The sequence below is a fragment of the Loxodonta africana genome, chromosome 15, assembly GCF_030014295.1.
Source record: "Loxodonta africana isolate mLoxAfr1 chromosome 15, mLoxAfr1.hap2, whole genome shotgun sequence".
Taxonomy (NCBI): domain Eukaryota; kingdom Metazoa; phylum Chordata; class Mammalia; order Proboscidea; family Elephantidae; genus Loxodonta; species Loxodonta africana.
The window spans coordinates 40,803,764-40,822,288 of NC_087356.1; the positions used below are offsets into that span (position 1 = coordinate 40,803,764).

At 37.9% G+C, this 18,525-nt stretch overlaps 1 protein-coding gene across 1 annotated transcript in view; it reads left to right on the forward strand.

The window, feature by feature from the left end:
- DNAH6 (dynein axonemal heavy chain 6) overlaps positions 1-18,525 on the forward strand; it is a 302,643-nt gene that overhangs the window by 227,792 nt on the left and 56,326 nt on the right. Inside the window, exons 62-63 of the mRNA XM_064268785.1 lie at positions 287-422; positions 7,202-7,371. Of these exons, the coding sequence (XP_064124855.1) occupies positions 287-422; positions 7,202-7,371 (306 nt within the window). The remainder of the gene's footprint in view (positions 1-286; positions 423-7,201; positions 7,372-18,525) is intronic.

Here is an 18,525-nt window from a genome sequence, read left to right on the forward strand (position 1 = left end):
TTCAGCTGCTAACTGAAAGGTCAGAGGTTCAAGCCCACCAGCCGCTCCGAGGGAGAAAAATATGGCAGTCCGCTTCCGTCAAGATTTACAGCCTTGGAAAACCCGTGGGGCAGTTCTACTCTGTCCTATAGGATTGCTAGAGGGTTGTTATTAGTCGGAATCAACTCAAGGGCATTGGTGTTTTTTTTTTTTTAATTAGAGATTGATTTTCTCACTCAGACAAAATGAAAATGTATTTCATGGTTGTCTTTCTGAATTATTATTATTGCTTTCTGTCTTCTAATAGGAACGTCCTCCTAAGCCTGAAGCTCCCTGGCTACTTACTGTCACATGGTTCACATGCTGTGACCTTGAAGAATCATTTCCAGTTTTTAAAGGAATTACACAATATCTATTGCTACATCCAATTTCCATACGCATAGGTAAAATGACAAAAAGAATTTGCTGCAAGGGGTCATAAACAGCCTCTTGAATCCTAACTTTAATGCCTCATTTATTTTGACCTCTTCTCCTATATCAGTATCTTTCAAAGAAAATTTAATTACTAAAAAACTGTGTTTTCTGATTCTTCCTTTAATGCTTCACCCATGAATTTTCAATATTTCATGTCTATTATTATATCCATTTTAAGGCTATAAGTTTATCTCTAAGTACAGCTTGACCTGCATCTTTTTTAACTTTTTTTTGAAGGATAACATATAACAGAAAAGTGCACAAATTCAAGTTGTACAATTTGATTAATTATCCAAATCCGGATACATTTATCTAACCACCACCTAAATCAAGAAACAGACAAGCACTGGCATCCCAGAATCTCCTCATGTTCCTTCCCACCATCCCTTCTCCCTTTCCCAGAGGTAGCTACTGCTCTGAGTTATAACATTCCAAATTAATTTTTTCCTCCCAAGTTTCAGTATGTAGCCCTTTCTGTTCTAAAAGTTTATTGTTTATAATTTAGTTATATTAATTACATTCACGGTTTGCATGAAATGGATGCTTCGTAATTTGTTTAGATGTTCTTTGCCAGCTAGTGCACGTTCAGTTTATGTAAAATGTTCCATGTGTTTATTTTTTTAACTCAAGGTTCTATATGCAACTTTTAGCTCAAACTTATTAATTATGTTTATTTTACTAATGTTTTATACACTTGACCTGTCATTTCTAAGAGAGGTATATTAAGATGTAACAGTATGGTTGGCAATTTCTCTTTGTATTCTGGGATTTTTCCCTTTGTATATCTTGTGAAACTGGGTTATTATGTACATTTAGGTTTAAGATTATTATCTTTCTGTAAATTTTTCTTTTTATTATCAAATAATATTTCTTTCTACACTGAAAATTCTTTTTGCTATAAAATCTATTTTCTAATATTAATATTGTTATTTTTTTTAAAAAAACCATTGCCATCAAGTCAATTCTGACACATTGTCACCCTATAGGACAGAGTAGAAGAAATGCCCCATAGGGTTTCCAAGTTGCTGCTGGTAGATTCAAACTGTTGACATTTTGGTTAGCAGCAAAACGCTTAACCAGGGTTAGCATTCCCCCTCTATGTATTTCTACATGCTTTATCTTCAACGTTTTGTGTCATCATGTTTTGGTACATCATTAGTGGGATTTTTTTGTTGTTTTGAGCAGTCTGATAGTCTCTCCTTTTTAACAGGAAAGGTTCAATCCAATTATGTTTATTATGATTGTTGATATATTTCAGTGGTTCTCAAATGGGGAAGATTTTGTCCCCTGTGGGAAATTTGGAAATTTCTGGAGACAGATTTGGTGAACTGGGGCGAAGTCACTGGCATCCAGCGGGTAGGGCCAGGGATGCTATTTAGCATCCTCCAGTGCTTAGGAGAGCTTCCCACAACAAATAATTACTTGGTCCAAAATGCCAATAGGACCAAGGTTGAGAAACCCTAACCTGTTTAGACTTCTATCATCTTATTTTGTGGAGATTTTTTTTTCCCAGACTTTCTTTTTTTTTTTTTTTTCCTTCTTTCTTGACTTCAGGTGAATTGTCTACATTCTTATTTTTGTTATTTCCCCCTCTATTGATTTGAAGTTCTGTGTTCTATTTCTATTCATTTAGTGATTAACCTTATACTTAGAACATGAATATCTATTTAACTGAATATACCCAGTAAGTGTGGCCATTTAAAGTCTATGTGGACCAACACTACTAGGGTTCTAATACACTCATTTGATTTTTTAATAAAGGCTGTTGTTGTTAGGTACAGCCGAGTCAGTTCCAACTCACAGCGATCCTATGTACAACAGAATGAAATATGCCCGATCCTGCACCATCCTCAAAATTGTTGCTATGTTTGAGCCCTTTGTTGCAGCCACTGTGTCAATCCGTCTTGTCCAGGGTCTTCCTCTTTTTCACTAACCCTTTACCTAACCAAACATGATGTCTCCAGGGACTGGTCCCTCCTGATAACATGTCCAAAATATATGAGATGAAGTCTCACCATCCTCGCTTCCAAGGAACATTCTGGCTGTACTTCTTCCAAGACAGACTTGTTCGTTCTTCTGACAGTCCAGGGTAAATACAACATTCTTCATCAACACCATAATTCAAAGGCATCAATTCTTCTTCGGTCTTCCTTATTCATTGTCCAGCTTTGTCATGCATATGAGGTGATTGAAAACAGTATGGCTTAGGTCAGGCACACCTTAGTCCTTAAAGTGACATCTTTGCTTTTTAACACTTTAAAGAGTTCTTTTGCAGCAGATTTGCCAAATGCAATGAGTTCTTTGATTCCACTACTGCTTCCCTGGTTGTTGATTGTGGATCCAAGTAAAATGAAATCCTTGACAGCTTGAATCTTTATCATGATGTTTATCATGATGTTGCTTACTGGTCCAATTGTGAGGATTTTTGTTTTCTTTATGTTGGAGTGTAATCCATACTGAGGGCTGTAGCCTTTGGTCTTCACTAGTAAGTACTTCAAGTCCTCTTCACTTCCAGCCAGCAAGGTTGTGTCACCTACATATCTCAGGTTGTTAATGAGTCTTCCTCCAATCCTGAGGCCACATTCTTCTTCATCTAGTCCAGCTTCTCAGCTTATTTGCTCAGCATACAGATTGAATAGGTATGGTGGAAGGATACAACCCTGAGGCACATCTTTCTTGACTTTAAACTTTGCAATATCCCCTTGTTCTGTTCAAACGACTGCCTCTTGATCTATGTACAGGTTCCTCATGAGCATAATTAAGTGTTCTGGAATTCCCATTCTTTGCACTGTTATCCATAATTTGTTATAATCCAAACAGTCAAATGCCTTTGTGTAGTCAATAAAACACAAGTAAACATCTTTCTGGTATTGTCTGCTTTCAGCCAAGATCCATCTGACGTTAGCAATGATATTCCTCCTTCAATGACCTCTTCTGAATCTGGCATGAATTTCTGGCAGTTCCCTGTCGATGTACTACTGTAACTGCTTTTGAATGATCTTCAGCAAAATTTTATTTGTGTGTGATATTAATGATATTGTTCTATAATTTCCACATTCTGTTGGATCATCTATCTTTGGAATGGTCACAAATATGGATCTATTCCAGCCAGTTGGCCAGGGAGCTGTCTTTATATTTCTTGGCATAGACAAGTGAGCACCTCCAGTGCTGCGTCCTTTTGTTGAAACAACTCAGTTGGTATTCCATCAATTCTTGGAGCCCAGCTTTTCGCCAATGCCTTCAGTGCAGCTTGGACTTCTTCCTTCAGTACCATTGGTTCTTGATCATATGCTGCCTCTTAAAATGGCTGAACGTTAACCAATTCTTTCTGGTACAGTAACCTTGTGTATTCTTTTCATCTTGATTTGATGCTTCCTGTGTCGTTTAATATTTTCCCAGCAGAATTCTTCAATATTGCAACTTGAGGCTTGAATTTTTTCTTCAGTTCATTCAGCTTGAGAAATGCTAAGCATGTTCTTCGCTTTTGGTTTTCTAATTCCAGGTCTTTGCATATTTCATTGTAATACTTTACTTTGTCTTCTCAGACCACCCTTTGAAATCTTCTGTTTAGCTCTTTTACTTCGTTTCTGCCTTTCACTTTGGCTACTCTTCACCCAAAGAGCAAGTTTCAGAGTCTCTTCTGACATCCATTTTGGTCTTTCCCTTCTTTTTGGTCTTTTCAATGACCTCCTGCTTTCTCATATATGATGTTCTTGATGTCATCTCACAACTCATTTGGTCTTCAGACATTTGTGTTCAGTGCATTAAATCTACTCTGAGAAGATCTCTAAATTCAGGTGGGACATACTCAAGGCTGTAATTTGGCTCTTGTGGACTTGCTCTAATTTTCTTCAGCTTCACTGTGAACTTGCATGTGAACAATTGATGGTCTATTCCATAGTCATCCCTTGGCCTTGCTCTAACTGATGATATTGAGCTTTTCCATCATCTTTTCCACAGATGTAGTTGATTTGATTTCTGTGTATTCCATCTGGCAAGATCCACATTTATAGTTGCTGTTTATGTTGTGAAAAAAGGTATTTGCAATGAAGAAGTCGTTGGTCTTGCAAAGCTCTATCATGTGATCTCTGGTGTTGTTTCCATCATCAAGGCCATATTTTCCAACTACTCTTCCTTCCACTTTGTTTCTAACTTTCCCATTCCAATCATCAGCATTTATCAGTGCATCTTGATTGCATGTTTGATCAATTTCAGGCTGCAGAAGTTGGTAAAAATCTTCAATTTCTTCATCTTTGGCCTTAGTGGTTGGTGTGTAAATGTGGATAATAGTGGTATTAACTGCTTTTCCTTGTAGGTGTATGGATATTATCCTATCACTGACAGCATTTTACTTCACAATAGATCTTGAAATTTTTTTTTGACAATGAATGCAAAGCCATTCCACTTCAATTTGTCATTCCCAACATAATAGACCATTTGATTGTCTGATTCAAAGTGGCCAATACCAGTCCATTTCAGTTCATTAATGCCTAATATATCGATGTTTATGTGTTTCATTTCTTTTTTGACAATTTCTAATTTTCGTAGATTCATACTTTTTACATTTCAGGTTCTTATTATTAATGGATATTTGCAACTGTTTCTTCTCATTTTGAGTCATGCCACATCAGCAAATGAAGGTCTGAAAGCTTGACTCCATCCACGTCTTTAAGGTTGACTCTACTTTGAGGAGGCAGCATTTAGAGTGCCTTCCAACCTGAGGGGCTCATCTTCCAGCACTGTATCAGACAGTGTTCTGCTGCTATTCATAAGGTTTTCACTAGCTAATTTTTTCTTCAGAAGTAGACCTCCAGGTCCTTCTTCACAGTCTGTCTTAGTCTGGAAACTCCACTGAAACCTGTCCAGCATGGGTGACCCTGCTGGTATTTGAAATACCAGTGGCATAACTTCTCACATCACAGCAACACACAAGCCACCACAGTATGACACGCTGACAGATGTGTGAGGATAATAAAGACTAGAAGTATTAAAATGTTCTTCAGTAAATATATTTCAAACATTTTCTCTATTCTGGAGCAGCTAGACAGGACAACTAATGGTAGAGGTGAACCCAAAAAGAAAAACACTCAGAAGAAGCCCAGAGATGGGCATGTTAGAGACAGACCCAAAGCAGAAAGTGCTAGATAGATCCTCATACATACAGAGCCAAAGAAAGGGAATGGGTGGAGGCTGAAAAGCAAAGTAATACTGGGGATCATTCATTCCTTTTCCGTAAAAGGCACCATACGATCTTATCCGTTACTTGGGACTCAAAATTTCAGCAAACTAAATTAAAACACCTTCCCTGATTTCATTTGTTAAATTTCACGGTTTGTTTTCTAAATCCTGAAGAATTGTGAAGGTTGTACATGTGTGAAATTTCGTGCTTGTGTTCTAAAAGTGAGCTTTAGATTTTTGTAAGAGATGTTTAATTGTAATTCCAATGTCATTCTTATGTTCAAAAGCTTCCTAATTGCCTTAATCTTTTGTCTTTGAAGGTTTCCAAGTGCTCCATGCCCTATTAGTTGAGATTTATCATTTATAATATGCATGATTAGATCTTGTCTTGTTGGCCCAAGTCCTAGTGATTATACAATAAATAATGAAACCTCAGGAGAAAAGCAGTCCTTTTGGAATAAATGGTGCTGCTACCTGGTCCTCAGAGCAATGTAGCCACCTTCCGCTGAAAAGCACTGTGGTGTGGTGTGCCCTGTGATCTCGTATCATGTGAAGCTCTGTCTTCTATACAGAAATTGGAAGTCTTGCAGAGCAGCACACTACTCCAGGGCCCTCATCTGAGTGTCACAAAATTTCTGTCAGCAGCTCTTTGACTGCCATTGTTAGACCCTCAGAGAAGAACTTCAGCAGACTAGGTGGAGAAAGTAGTTTTCCAGCTCTGAAATGCAACCCACTATTTTGCCTAACGTTCAACCCAAGGAGCCTGTTCCGTCATTGAAGAACACACTGGCTGTGTGACCTTGCTGAGAGGCTTCCAGCACACCATGTGCCCTGTCCCTACAGAAGTTCCCATGCTAATTCTTGCTGCACATTATAAGCGTTGTGAGGGCTAACGAGGATCCTAACCCTCATGTAAGACGCAAATCCATTCCTCATAAATGTTGCATGGAAGGTGGGCAGTAAATGATGTATTCTATCTATTGGGACAGAAGTTGAATTTACGTCAAGATACTTATTTATATTGTTCAAATTACCTATGCCAGAATTTTCTATTTACTTCATCAGTCCTAGCCTGGTAGTTATGTATTACTTCCCACCACTACCATGGGGTTTTTTTCTAGGTTTTCTTCTACCTCCCACAGTGATTATTTCATGTATTTTAATGCTATTATCTGGCACACATAAGGTCATTTTATTGTCTCTTTATTATTTTAATAAATATAACTTGATCTGCTTGTCCCATTGAATTGTATTTTTCTTGAATTCTAATTTATCCAATATTACTCTCACCACTTCGGTGTTATGCTCACATTTACTTGATGTATTTTTATGTATCCTTTCTGTTATTTTGTCTTAGTTTTGCTCTTTGTAAAAGTGGTTTGCTGTTGGATTTTTTTTTCTGATCTAATTTTAAATTCTTTAGAATTTGGTTGGGTAGGAGATTAACGTATTTATATTTGTGGTTGAAACTGACAGTAAATGTAGCAATTTTTTAAGCTACCAAAAATACATTTATTTAATTTCAAAGTAAAAAACAAATATAAAGAATCTTTTTCAATTGTGTTTCCAGGGTCTTTTGAGACTTATATTAACCCACCGGACTGGGAAGGCTATGGTAAGACAAAATCAGAAGAGCAGGTCATGATTCTGGAAAATGAGGCCATGAGACAAGACATTTGGAATCCAGAATTGAGTTCTTTCCATAAGCTAATTCTTGTTAAGTGTTGTAAAGAAGAAAAGGTAGGATTTGTTTTGTTTTGTTTTGTTTGTTTTTGGATTATGGTAAAATATATTTAACAAAAAAAATTCCCATTTTAACCATTTTTAAGTGTACAATTCAGTGCCATTAATTACATTTACCCTGCTGTGCAACAATCACCACTATCCATTTCCAAAAGATTTTCATCAGTACCCCTTCAGTAATAACTCCTCATTCCTTCCTCTCCACAGGCCCTGGTAACCACTAATAAATTTTTTATCTATTCCACATAACAACAATTGTGGGGATGACACAGAACCAGGCAGTGTTTCCGCCTTTTTTACATAAGGTCTCTGTGAGTTGGAACCGACTCTGTAGCACCTAAGAACAATAACATTCGGCATATTTCATGGATGTGAGATCATACAATATTTATCCTTTTATTTCTGACTTATTTTACTCAGGATAATGTTTTCAAGGTTCATCCATGTTGTAGCATGTATCAGAACTTCATTTCTCTTTATAGCAGCATAATATTCCATAATATTTCTACCCTTTGACTGTTGTGAATAATGCTGCAATGAACATTGGTGTACAAGTATCTGTTTGAATCCCTGCTTTCAAGACTTTGGGTACATACCTAGGAGTGAAATTGCTGGATCATATGGTAATTCTATGCTTAACTTTTTGAGGAAACACCAAATTGTTTTTTCACAGAGGCTACAGCATTTTACACCAAATGGTAGGGTTTTGTTTGTTGTTTTGTTTTTCATTAAAGGACTGTATTATACTTCTTTCTACTAAAGCTCAGCATGGCAGTTATGATTCATAAATTGGTTAGACTTATTTAGTTATTTAGAGTGTACAAATGGTCAATTTTGGGAGATGCCTCTAAGAAATAGTTGTTAGGTGCCGTCGAGTTGGTTCCAACTCACAGCGACCATAGCGGCCCTGTGTATAACAACGAAAAACTGCCCGGTTCTGCACCATCTTCACAGTCGCTGTTAAGCTTGAGCCCATTGTTGCAGCCACTGTCAATCCATCTTGTTGAGGGTCTTCCTCTTTTTATCTGGTCCTTTACTTTACCAAGCATGATGTCCTTCTCCAGGGATTGATTTCTCCTGATAACATTCCCAAAGGATGTGAGACATAGTCTCGCCATCCTTGCTTTCAAGGAGCATTCTGATTGTACTTCTTCCAAGGCACATTTGTTTGTTCTTTTGGCAGTCCATGGTATATTCAATATTCTTCACCAGCACCACAATTCAAAGGTGTCTATTCTTCTTCAGTCTTCCTTATTCATCGTCCAGCTTTCCCATGCATATGAGGCTATTGAAAACACCATGGTTTGGGTCAGGCACACCTTAGTCTTCAAGATGACATCTTTGCTTTTTAACACTTTAAAGAGGTCTTTTGCAACAGATTTGCCCAATGCAATGCATCTTTTGATTTCTTGACTACTGCTTCCGTGAGCATTGATTGTGGATCCAAGTAAAATGAAATCCTTGACAACGTCAATCATTTCTCCATTTATCATGACATTGCTTATTGGTCCAATTGTGAGGATTTTTGTTTTATGTTGAGGTGTAATTCATACTGAAGGCTGTACTCTTTGATCTTCATCAGTATGTGCTTCAAGTCCTTTTCACTTTCAGCAAGCAAGGTTGTGTCATCTGCATATCTCGGGTTGTTAATGAGTCTTCCTCCAATTCTGATGCCTCGTTCTTCAAATAATCCAGCTTCTAAGATTGTTTGCTCAGCATGCACATTGAATAGGTATGGTGAAAGGATAAAACCCTGACACACACTTATTCTGACTTTAACCACTCTGTATCCCCTTGTTCTGTTTGAACGACTGCCTCCTGATCTATGTACAGGTTCCTCATGAGCACAATTAAGTGTTCTGGAATTCCCATTCTTCGCACTGATAGCCATAATTTGTTATAATCCACACAGTCAAATCCCTTTGCAGTCAATAAAACACAGGTAAACATCTTTCTGGTATTCTCTGCTTTCAGCCACCATCCATCTAACATCAGCAATGATATTCCTAGCTCCATGTCCTCTTCTGAATCTGGCTTGAATAGAATTCTGGCAGCTCCCTGTTGATATACTGCTGCAGCTGCTTTTGAATGAACTTCAGCAAAAATTTACTTGCATGTGATATTAATGATATTGCTTGATAATTTCTGAATTTGGTTGGATCACCTTTCTTGGGAATAGGAATAAATATATATCTCTTCCAGTTGGTTGGCCAGGTAACTGTCTTCCAAATTTCTTGGCATAGATGAGTAAGCACCTCCAGCACTGCATCCTTTTGTTGAAGCATTTCAGTTGGTATTCTGTCAATTCCTGGAGCCTTGTTTTTCATCAATGCCTTCGGTGCATCTTGGACTTCCTTCAGTACCATCGGTTCCTGATCATATGCTACCTCCTGAAATGGCTGAACATTGACCAATTCTTTTTGGGACACTGACCCTGTGTATTCCTTCCATCTTCTTTTGATGCCTCCTACATCATTTAATATTTTCCCTGTAGAATTCTTCAGTATTTCAACTCAAGGCTTGAATTTTTTCTTCAGTTCTTTCAGCTTGAGAAATGCCGAACGTGCTCTACTCTTTTAATTATCTATCTCCAGGTCTTTGCATGTGTCTTTACAATACTTTACTTTGTCTTCTTGAGTTGCCCTTTGAAATCTTCTGTTCAGCTCTTTTACTTCATCAGAAATAGAGACTCCATGTTATTCCTAGAACATAGCGTTTTACACAAAGAATGATAAAAGCAAAGGCTGGAGAGCCAGCCAGGGACCTGGAAATATATTGGATAGGACAGAATCTAACAGAGTGTATGTTTTATGCAAATTTAGCTTCTACATATTTGAAATGTTCCGTAACAAAAATCAATTCATTCACATGAGAAATTGTACGTTTAACCAATAGCTTGTGACCTTTCATTAATAAAGGCATTGGAAACTCAGATCTCAGTATAATATTAATGGCAGTTTGTCCTGTTTACAAGGGAAATAGTTCTCCAACTTTTTTGAGTTCAAAAACATTTCATGAGTGTATTACCACTTTGGTATTTACCTAGAAGCCCTAAGAAATAGCTTATTGGTGCTTTGTATGTTGTCCTTTATTATAAACTTTTCAAGCACTTCTTAGAAAACTAAAAAACAAATATTTTATGCCATCAAAAATGTTTTAAATAAAAACAAATTCCACTCCTAGGTATATACCCAAAAAGCTTGAAAGCAGAGACTCAGAGACTTGTATACCAATGTTCATTGTAGCACTATTCACAATAGCAAAAAGATAGAAATAACTTAAATACCCATCAGCAGGTAGATGGATAAATAAAATGTGGTACATACATACAGTGGAATACTGCTCAGCCAGTAGGAGAAGCAAAGTCTTGATACATGCTACAATATGGATGGAGCTTGAAGACATTATGCTGAGTGAAATAAGTTAATCACAAAAGCGTAAATACTGTACAACCTCACTTATATAAAAAGATAAGAAAAGGCAAATGTATAAGACCAAAGATTATTAGCAGCTACCAAGAGCAGAAGGGAGGGGGAAAGGGGAGTTAATGGTAATGGAAAAATAGCACTGATTAAGAGTAGGGTTGCACAGCCAATTACTGTAATTGCTGTCAATAAGTTGTGCACCTGTAAAAAGCTGAATTGGAAAAAGTTGTGTGATAGATGTATTTACAATGACCAGAAAAAAAAAAAAAGTAGCCGCTGAGGCTACTTATGTATGTATAACCAAAGACCTCATAGGATTTGGTTCCTTGGTTTGGAGGTTTAGGGTCATGGTTTCAAGGGACATTCCAGTTAATTGGCCTAATGACGTGTTTAGTGCTTCTGTTTTACTTCCTAGTTCATTGAATACTGCCTGGGGTCTTAAAAGCTTGCAGGTGGCCATCCAAGGCACAATAATTTGTCTCTATTTGCCTGGAGGAACAGAGGAAGAAGGAGAGTCAGGAATAGAAGGAGGATATAGAATGTGTGGCTAATGGCCTCATGAACAACTGCCTCCTTTTCCATGAGACCAGAAGAACTGGATGGTGCCCAGCTACCATTACTGCACATTTTGTTCAAAAATTCTATAGAAGAATTCTGATCAAAAGGGGGAAAATAACAGAATTTCAAGTTCTCATGGACCCCAGACTTTCTGGAACTATGGAGGCTGGATGAGCCCCTGAAACTATTGCCTTGAGATAATCTTTAAAACTTAAACCAAAAATATCCCCGGAAGTCTTCTTAAAACCAAATAATAATTTGGCTTAACTAGTAAACAATGTCTGCCTTGAGCATTATGCTCTTTTAAGAATTATCTGTATGGGATCAAAGTGTCAACAACAACTCAAAAGATTGGGGGGGCAGTGAGTTTACATTAATGGGAGAGGAACACCTCAGAAAGGGAGAGTCAGAATGGTTGCACAACTCAAAGAATGGAATCAATGTAGCTGAACTATACATGTAGAAATTATTGGTGTGTGTTTTATTGTATGTGTTCTCAACAAGAACAAAATAAGTTAATTTAAAAAAACCTTAAAAAAATCTGTGACAAAATTCTAGGATTTGATAGAAGTAAAAGCTGGGTCATGAACACATAGTTCTATATTGTTACTTTCTGAATTTCTGAAACATGTCATCATTTTTAAAACAAACACAAATCAATGTAAAACAGTAAAGAAAAATTTTTTAAATAAAGAAATTGAAACTATAAAGGCTAAGTGAATTATACAGTAAAGCCTGCAAAAGCCGAAAAGCCTGTGTAAAACCTGTGTAAGGTGGAAACCTGTCAGAGAAGGAAAACTTGAATATTTTCCACTAATAGAGAGCAAGAAAAATGGTCAAGACTGGAGGCAGAGCCAACGTGGTGCTATAGACAGAAGCACCATGCCACCACTCTACAGCAAAGACCCAAAAAACTAAGTAAAACAGATACAAACATTAATCCTGGAAGCCTAAATACCAAAAGAAGGAATAAAGAACTCGATCAAGCACTAAATGGAATAAAAAACTGACAGAGAATGAAGAGAGCTACACAGTGGAGGCCCCATACCAGCTAACATGGCCAGATTCACTGTCTTGGGCTTCAGCCACCAAAGAACTCAGACAGAGAATATGGGAAGGCAACTTCACAGAGCTCCCAACATGAGACAGAGCACCCAGTAACCAGGGATACACGTTTGCCCACCCCCCATCCTTCTTCCCTTTATGCAGCCTCAGCTGCTTGCCAATGGGCCACAGGTGTTCGGCCAGAGAGACACAAGATCATTGCTGCCAAAGTCCACCCCACTCCCACCAGCTGCCCCTTCTGCACCATTTTTTGTTTTTTTGTTTCTTTGTAATTTTGTTTGCTTTGCTTTTTTTGTTGTTGTTTCTTTTTCTCCCTTCCTTCCTTTCCTTTCTCCTGCCCAGTTAGCCCATGTGCCATACACTCCTTTTCTTGATGGGCTGTGATTTTTTGGTTTATTTGCTTTGTCCTTTTTTTTTTTTTCTTTTTATCTGTTTCTTCTCTCTTTCTCCTTTCCTTTCTTCCTCCCACCCAGCCCTGTGCTCTGCCCCTGCCACTTCTGGAGGGGCTGTGCTGCACAGCTCAGTTGGAGAGTCACCGTGTGTGGCCTTCCGGGCCTGTACTGTCATCACCAACCAGCTCCCTTAGCACCATTTTATTTATTTATTGTTTGCTTGGTTTTTATTGTATGTTGCCATTGTTGTTTTTCTTTTCTTTTTTTTTTTTTTTTTTTTGGTCTGTTATTGTTTCTTCTCTCTCTCTCTCTCTCTCTCTCCCTTCCTTTCTCCCATCCACCCAGTCCTGTGCACCACCCTTAATTTCTTGGTGGGCTGTGTACCACTTGGCTGGAGAGCCTCTGGCACATGGCCTCCCCAGGTCTGCTCTGGCCCCACAGGCCAGCTCCCTCAGTGCTATATTTTTTGTTTTTCTTTACCTTTCCCCTTCTGCTTTTCTTCCTTCCACTCACCTAGGCCCTGCGCTGCCTCCACCCCTTCCTAGCTGGCTGTGCAGTGCCACCTGGCGAGAGAGACATCAGCTTGCTGCCACCGCAATTCCACCCACCCCCAACAACCAGCACCCCCACCACCATATTTGTTGTTGTTGTTTTTATTCTTTTTGATTTTTTTTCTTTGTTTGATTGTTGGTTTCTTCTCTCCCATCAGCACCACAAAAAAAAAAAACACTGCAAAATGACAGCAGTAAACTCATACCTATCAATAATCACACTGAATGTAAATGGCTTAAAGGCACCCATAAAGAGGCAGAGAGTGACAGAATAGATTTAAAAATAGGACCCATCAATATGTTGTCTACAAGGGACCCAGTAAAAACCAGTGCTGTCAAGTCAATTCCGACTCATAGCAACCCTATAGCGACCCTTAGAAACAAAGACCTAAATGTATTAAAAATCAAAGGATGGAAAAAATATATCTAGCAAACAGCTATCAAAAAGAGCAGGAGTGGCAATACTAATCTCAGATAAAATAGACTTTAAAACAAAATCCACCATAAAAGACAAAGAGAAGGGCATTATATAATGATTAAAGGGACAATTCACCATGAAGACATAATTATAATAAATACCTACGTACCCAATGACAGGGCTCCAAAATACATAAAACAGAGTCTTAACAGCACTGAAAAGAGAAATTGATGGTTCCACAATAATAGTAGGAGACTTCAACACACCACTCTTGGTAAAGTACAGAAACAAACTCAACAAAGATACTGAAGGTCTAAAGGCTACAATCAACCAGCCTGACCCCATAGACATATGGCACCCAACGGAAGCAAAGTACACACTCTTTTCCAACATACATGGAATGTTCTCCAGAATAGACCACATCTTAGGCCACAAAGCAAGCTTCAACAAAATCTAACATTGAGATAACACAAAGTATCTTCTCTGATCACAATGCCATCAAAGTAGAAATTAATAACAGGAAGAGCAAGGGAAAAAAATCAAATACATGGAAACTCAATAATATCCTGCTTAAAGACCACTGGGTAATAGAAGAAATCAAAGATGGAATAAAAAAATTCCTAGAATCAAATGAGAATGTAAACACATCATACCAAAACCTCTGGGACACAGCAAAGGCAGTGCTCAGAGGTCAACTTATAGCAATAGATGCACACCTCAAAAAAGAAAAAAGAGACAAAATCAAAACCTTAGTTACACAACTTGAACAAATAGAGAACAGCAAAAGAAGCCCACAGCCACCAGAGGAAAGGAAATAATAAAGATCAGAGCAGAAATATATGAAATAGAGGATAGAAAAAATCAACAAAACCTAAAGTTGGTCCTTTGAGAGGATCAACAAAATTGACAAACCACTGATCAAACTGATGAAAGAAAAACAGTAGAGGATGCAAAAAAAACAAATAAGAAATGAAATGGGGACATTACAACAGTCCCAATTGAAATAAAAAGGATCATAACAGAGTACTATAAAAAACTATACTCCAACAATTTTGAAAACCTAGAGGAACTGGGCAAATTTCTAGAAATAGACTACCTACCCAAAGTAACACAAACTGAAGTTGAAAATCTAGACAGACCCATAATAAGAGAAGAGATTGAAAAGGTAATTTAAAAAAAAAAAAAGAAAAAAACTCCCAAGAACAAAAAAAAAGTGCTAGCCCAGATAGCTTCACTGGAGAATTCTACCAGACATTCAGAGAAGAGCTTACGTCACTACTACTAAAACTATTTCAGAACATAGAAAAGGAAGTGATACTTCTGAATTCATCCTATGAAGCCAGCATAACTCTGATACCAAAACCAGGCAAAGACACAAAAAAAGAAAATTACAGACCAATATCTCTCATGAATATAGATGCAAAAATTCTCAACAAAATTCTTGCCAATAGCATCATATCAAAGAAATGATACAGTCTGACCAAGTGGGATTTATACCAGGTATGCAAGAATGGTTCAACATAGAAAATCAATAAATGTAATCCTGTACATAAAGAAAAGAATCACATGATCATCTCAATCACTGCAGAAAAGGCATTCAACAAAGCCCAACACCCATTCCTGATAAAAACTCTCAATAAAATAGGTATAGAAGGGAAATTCCTCAACATAATAAAGGGCATGTATACAAAACCAAGAGTCAACATCATTCTTAATGGAGACAGACTGAAAACATTCCCCTTGAGAATAGGAACAAGATAATGTTGCCCTTTATCACCACTCCTATTTAACATTTTGCTGGAAGTCCTAGCTATGGCAACAAGGCAAAAAAAAGAAATAAAGGGCATCCAAATTGGTAAGGAAGTAGTAAAATTGCCCTATTTGCCGATGATATACTATATATAACCCAAAAGACTCCACAAGAAAAACACTGGAATTAATAGATTCAGCAGAGTAGCAGGATACAAGATCAACATGCAAAAATCAGCTGAATTCCTATACACCATTAAAGAAAACTACGAAAAGGAAATCAGGAAAACAACACCACTTATAGTAGCTCCTAAAAAAAAAAAAAACAGGAATAAATATAACCAGGGATATAAAAGACCTATACAAAGAAAACTACAAAACACTATTGAAAGAAACCAAAAGAACCCAATCCAAACCCATTGCCATCAAGTCGATTCCGACTCATAGTGACCCTATAGGACAGAGTAGAACTGCCCAATAGAGCTTCCAAGGAGCGCCTGGCGGATTCGAACTGCCAACCTCTTGGTTAGCAGCCATAGCACTTAACCACTATGCCACCAGCGTTTCCGAAACCAAAAGAGACCTACATAAATGGAAAAACATACTATGCTCATAGATAGGTAGCCTTAACACTGTGAAACTGTCATTTCTATCCAAAGCAATCTACAAATACAATACAATTCCAATCCAAATACCAACAACATTCTTTAAAGAGATAGAAAAACTAATCGCTAACTTTATACGGAAAAGGAAGAAGCCCCAGAATGTAAAGCACTATTAAAGAAGAAGAATAAAGTAGGAGGACACGCACTACCTGACCTCAGAATCTACTATACAGCTACAGTAGTCAAAACAGCCTAGTACTGTACAAGAACAGACTCATTGACCAATGGAACAGAATTGAGAGCCCAGATGTAAATCTATCCACCTACCATCACCTGGTCTTTGACAAAGGCCCAAAGTCCATCCATCAAATGAGGAAAAGAAGGTCTTTTTAACAAATGGTGCTGGCAAAACTGAATGTCCATATGCAAAAAAATGAAACAATACCCATACCTCACACCGTATATAAAAACTAATTCAAAATGGATCAAAGACCTAAATATAAAACCAAAAACTACAAAGATCATAGAAGAAAAAATGGGGTCAACTCTCGAGGCCCTAATACACAGCCTTAACAGGATAGAAACTATAACTAACGACACACAAACACCAGAAGATAACCTAGATAACTAGGATCTTCTAAATATTAAACACTTATGCTCATCAAAAGACTTCACCAAAAGAGAACCTCCAGCCTGGAAAACAAATTTTGGCTATGACAAATCAAACAAAGGTCTAATCTCTAAAATCTACAGGAAAACCCAACACTTCTACAACAAAAGACAAATAATCCAATTAAAAGATGGGCAAAGGATATGAACAGACACTTCACCAAAGAAGACATTCAAGCTGCTAACAGATACGTGAGGAAATGCTCGAGATCACTAGCTACTAGAGAAATGCGAATCAAAGCCAAAATGAGATATTGTCATGGATTGAATTGTGACCCCCCAAAATGTCTGTCAACTTGGCTGGGCCGTGATTCCCAGGATTGTGTGATTGTCCACCATTTTGTCATCTGATGTGATTTTCCTGTATGTTGTAAATCCTATCTCTACGGTGTTGATGAGGTGGGATCAGTGGCAGATATGTTAATAAGGCAGGACTCAATCTACAAGATTAGATTGTGTTCTAAACCAATTTCTTCTAAGATATAAAAGAGAGAAGCAAGCAGAAACAAGGGAAACTCATACCACCAAGAAACAAGAGCCAGGAGAATAGCTCGTCCTTTGGAGTCAGGGTCCCTGTGCTGAGAAGCTCCTTGGCCAGGAGAAGATTGATGACAAGGACCTTCCTCCAGAGCCAACAAAGAGAGAAAGTCTTCCCCTGGAGCCGATACCCTGAATTTGGACTTGTAGGCTACCAGACTGTGAGAGAATAAATTTCTCTTTGTTAAAGCCATCTATTTGTTGTATTTCTGCTATAGCAGCACTAGATAACTAATACAGATACTATCTCACCCCCACATTACCGGCATGAATCAAAAAAACAGAAAATAGCAAATGTTGAAGAGGCTGCGGGGAGATTGGAACTCTTATGTGCTGCTGATGGGAGTGCAAAATGGTATAGCCATTTGGAAAATGATATGGTGCTTCCTTAAAAAGCTAGAAATAGAAATACCATATGATCCAGCAATCCCACTCCTAGGAATATATCCCAGAGACCTAAGAGCCATCACACGAATAGACATATGCACACCCATGTTCATTGCAGCACTATTCACGATAGCAAAAAGATGGAAACAACCTAGGTGCCCATCAACAGATGAATGGATAAACAAACTATTGTACACACACACAATGGAATATTACCCAATGAGAAATCTGCAAAGCATCTCACAACATGGATGAATCTGGAGGGCATTATGCCGAGTGAAATAAGTCAATTACAAAAGGAAAATATTGTATGAGGCCACTGCTATGAAAACTCATGAAAAAGTTTACATACAAAAAGGAATAATCTTTGATTGTTACGAGGAAGAGGAAGGGTGGAAGGTAAAAACACTAAATAGACAATAGATAAGTGGTAACTTTGGTGAAGGGTAAGACAATACACAACACTGGGGAAGCCAGTACAACTTGTCCAAGGCAAGGTCATGGAAGCTCCACAGACACATCCAAACTCCCTGAGGGACCAAATTACTGGGATGGGGGCTGTGGGGACTCATGGTCTTGGGGAACATCTAGCTCAATTGGCATAACATAGTTTATAAAGAAAATGTTCTACACTCTACCTTGGTGAGTAGCGTCTGGGCTCTTAAAAGCTTGTGAGCGGCCGTCTAAGATATTCCACTGGTCTCACTCTGTCTGGAGAAAGGGAAAATGAAGAAAACAAAATACACAAGGAAAGGTTAGTTCAAAGAACTAATGGACAACAGCTACCACAGCCTC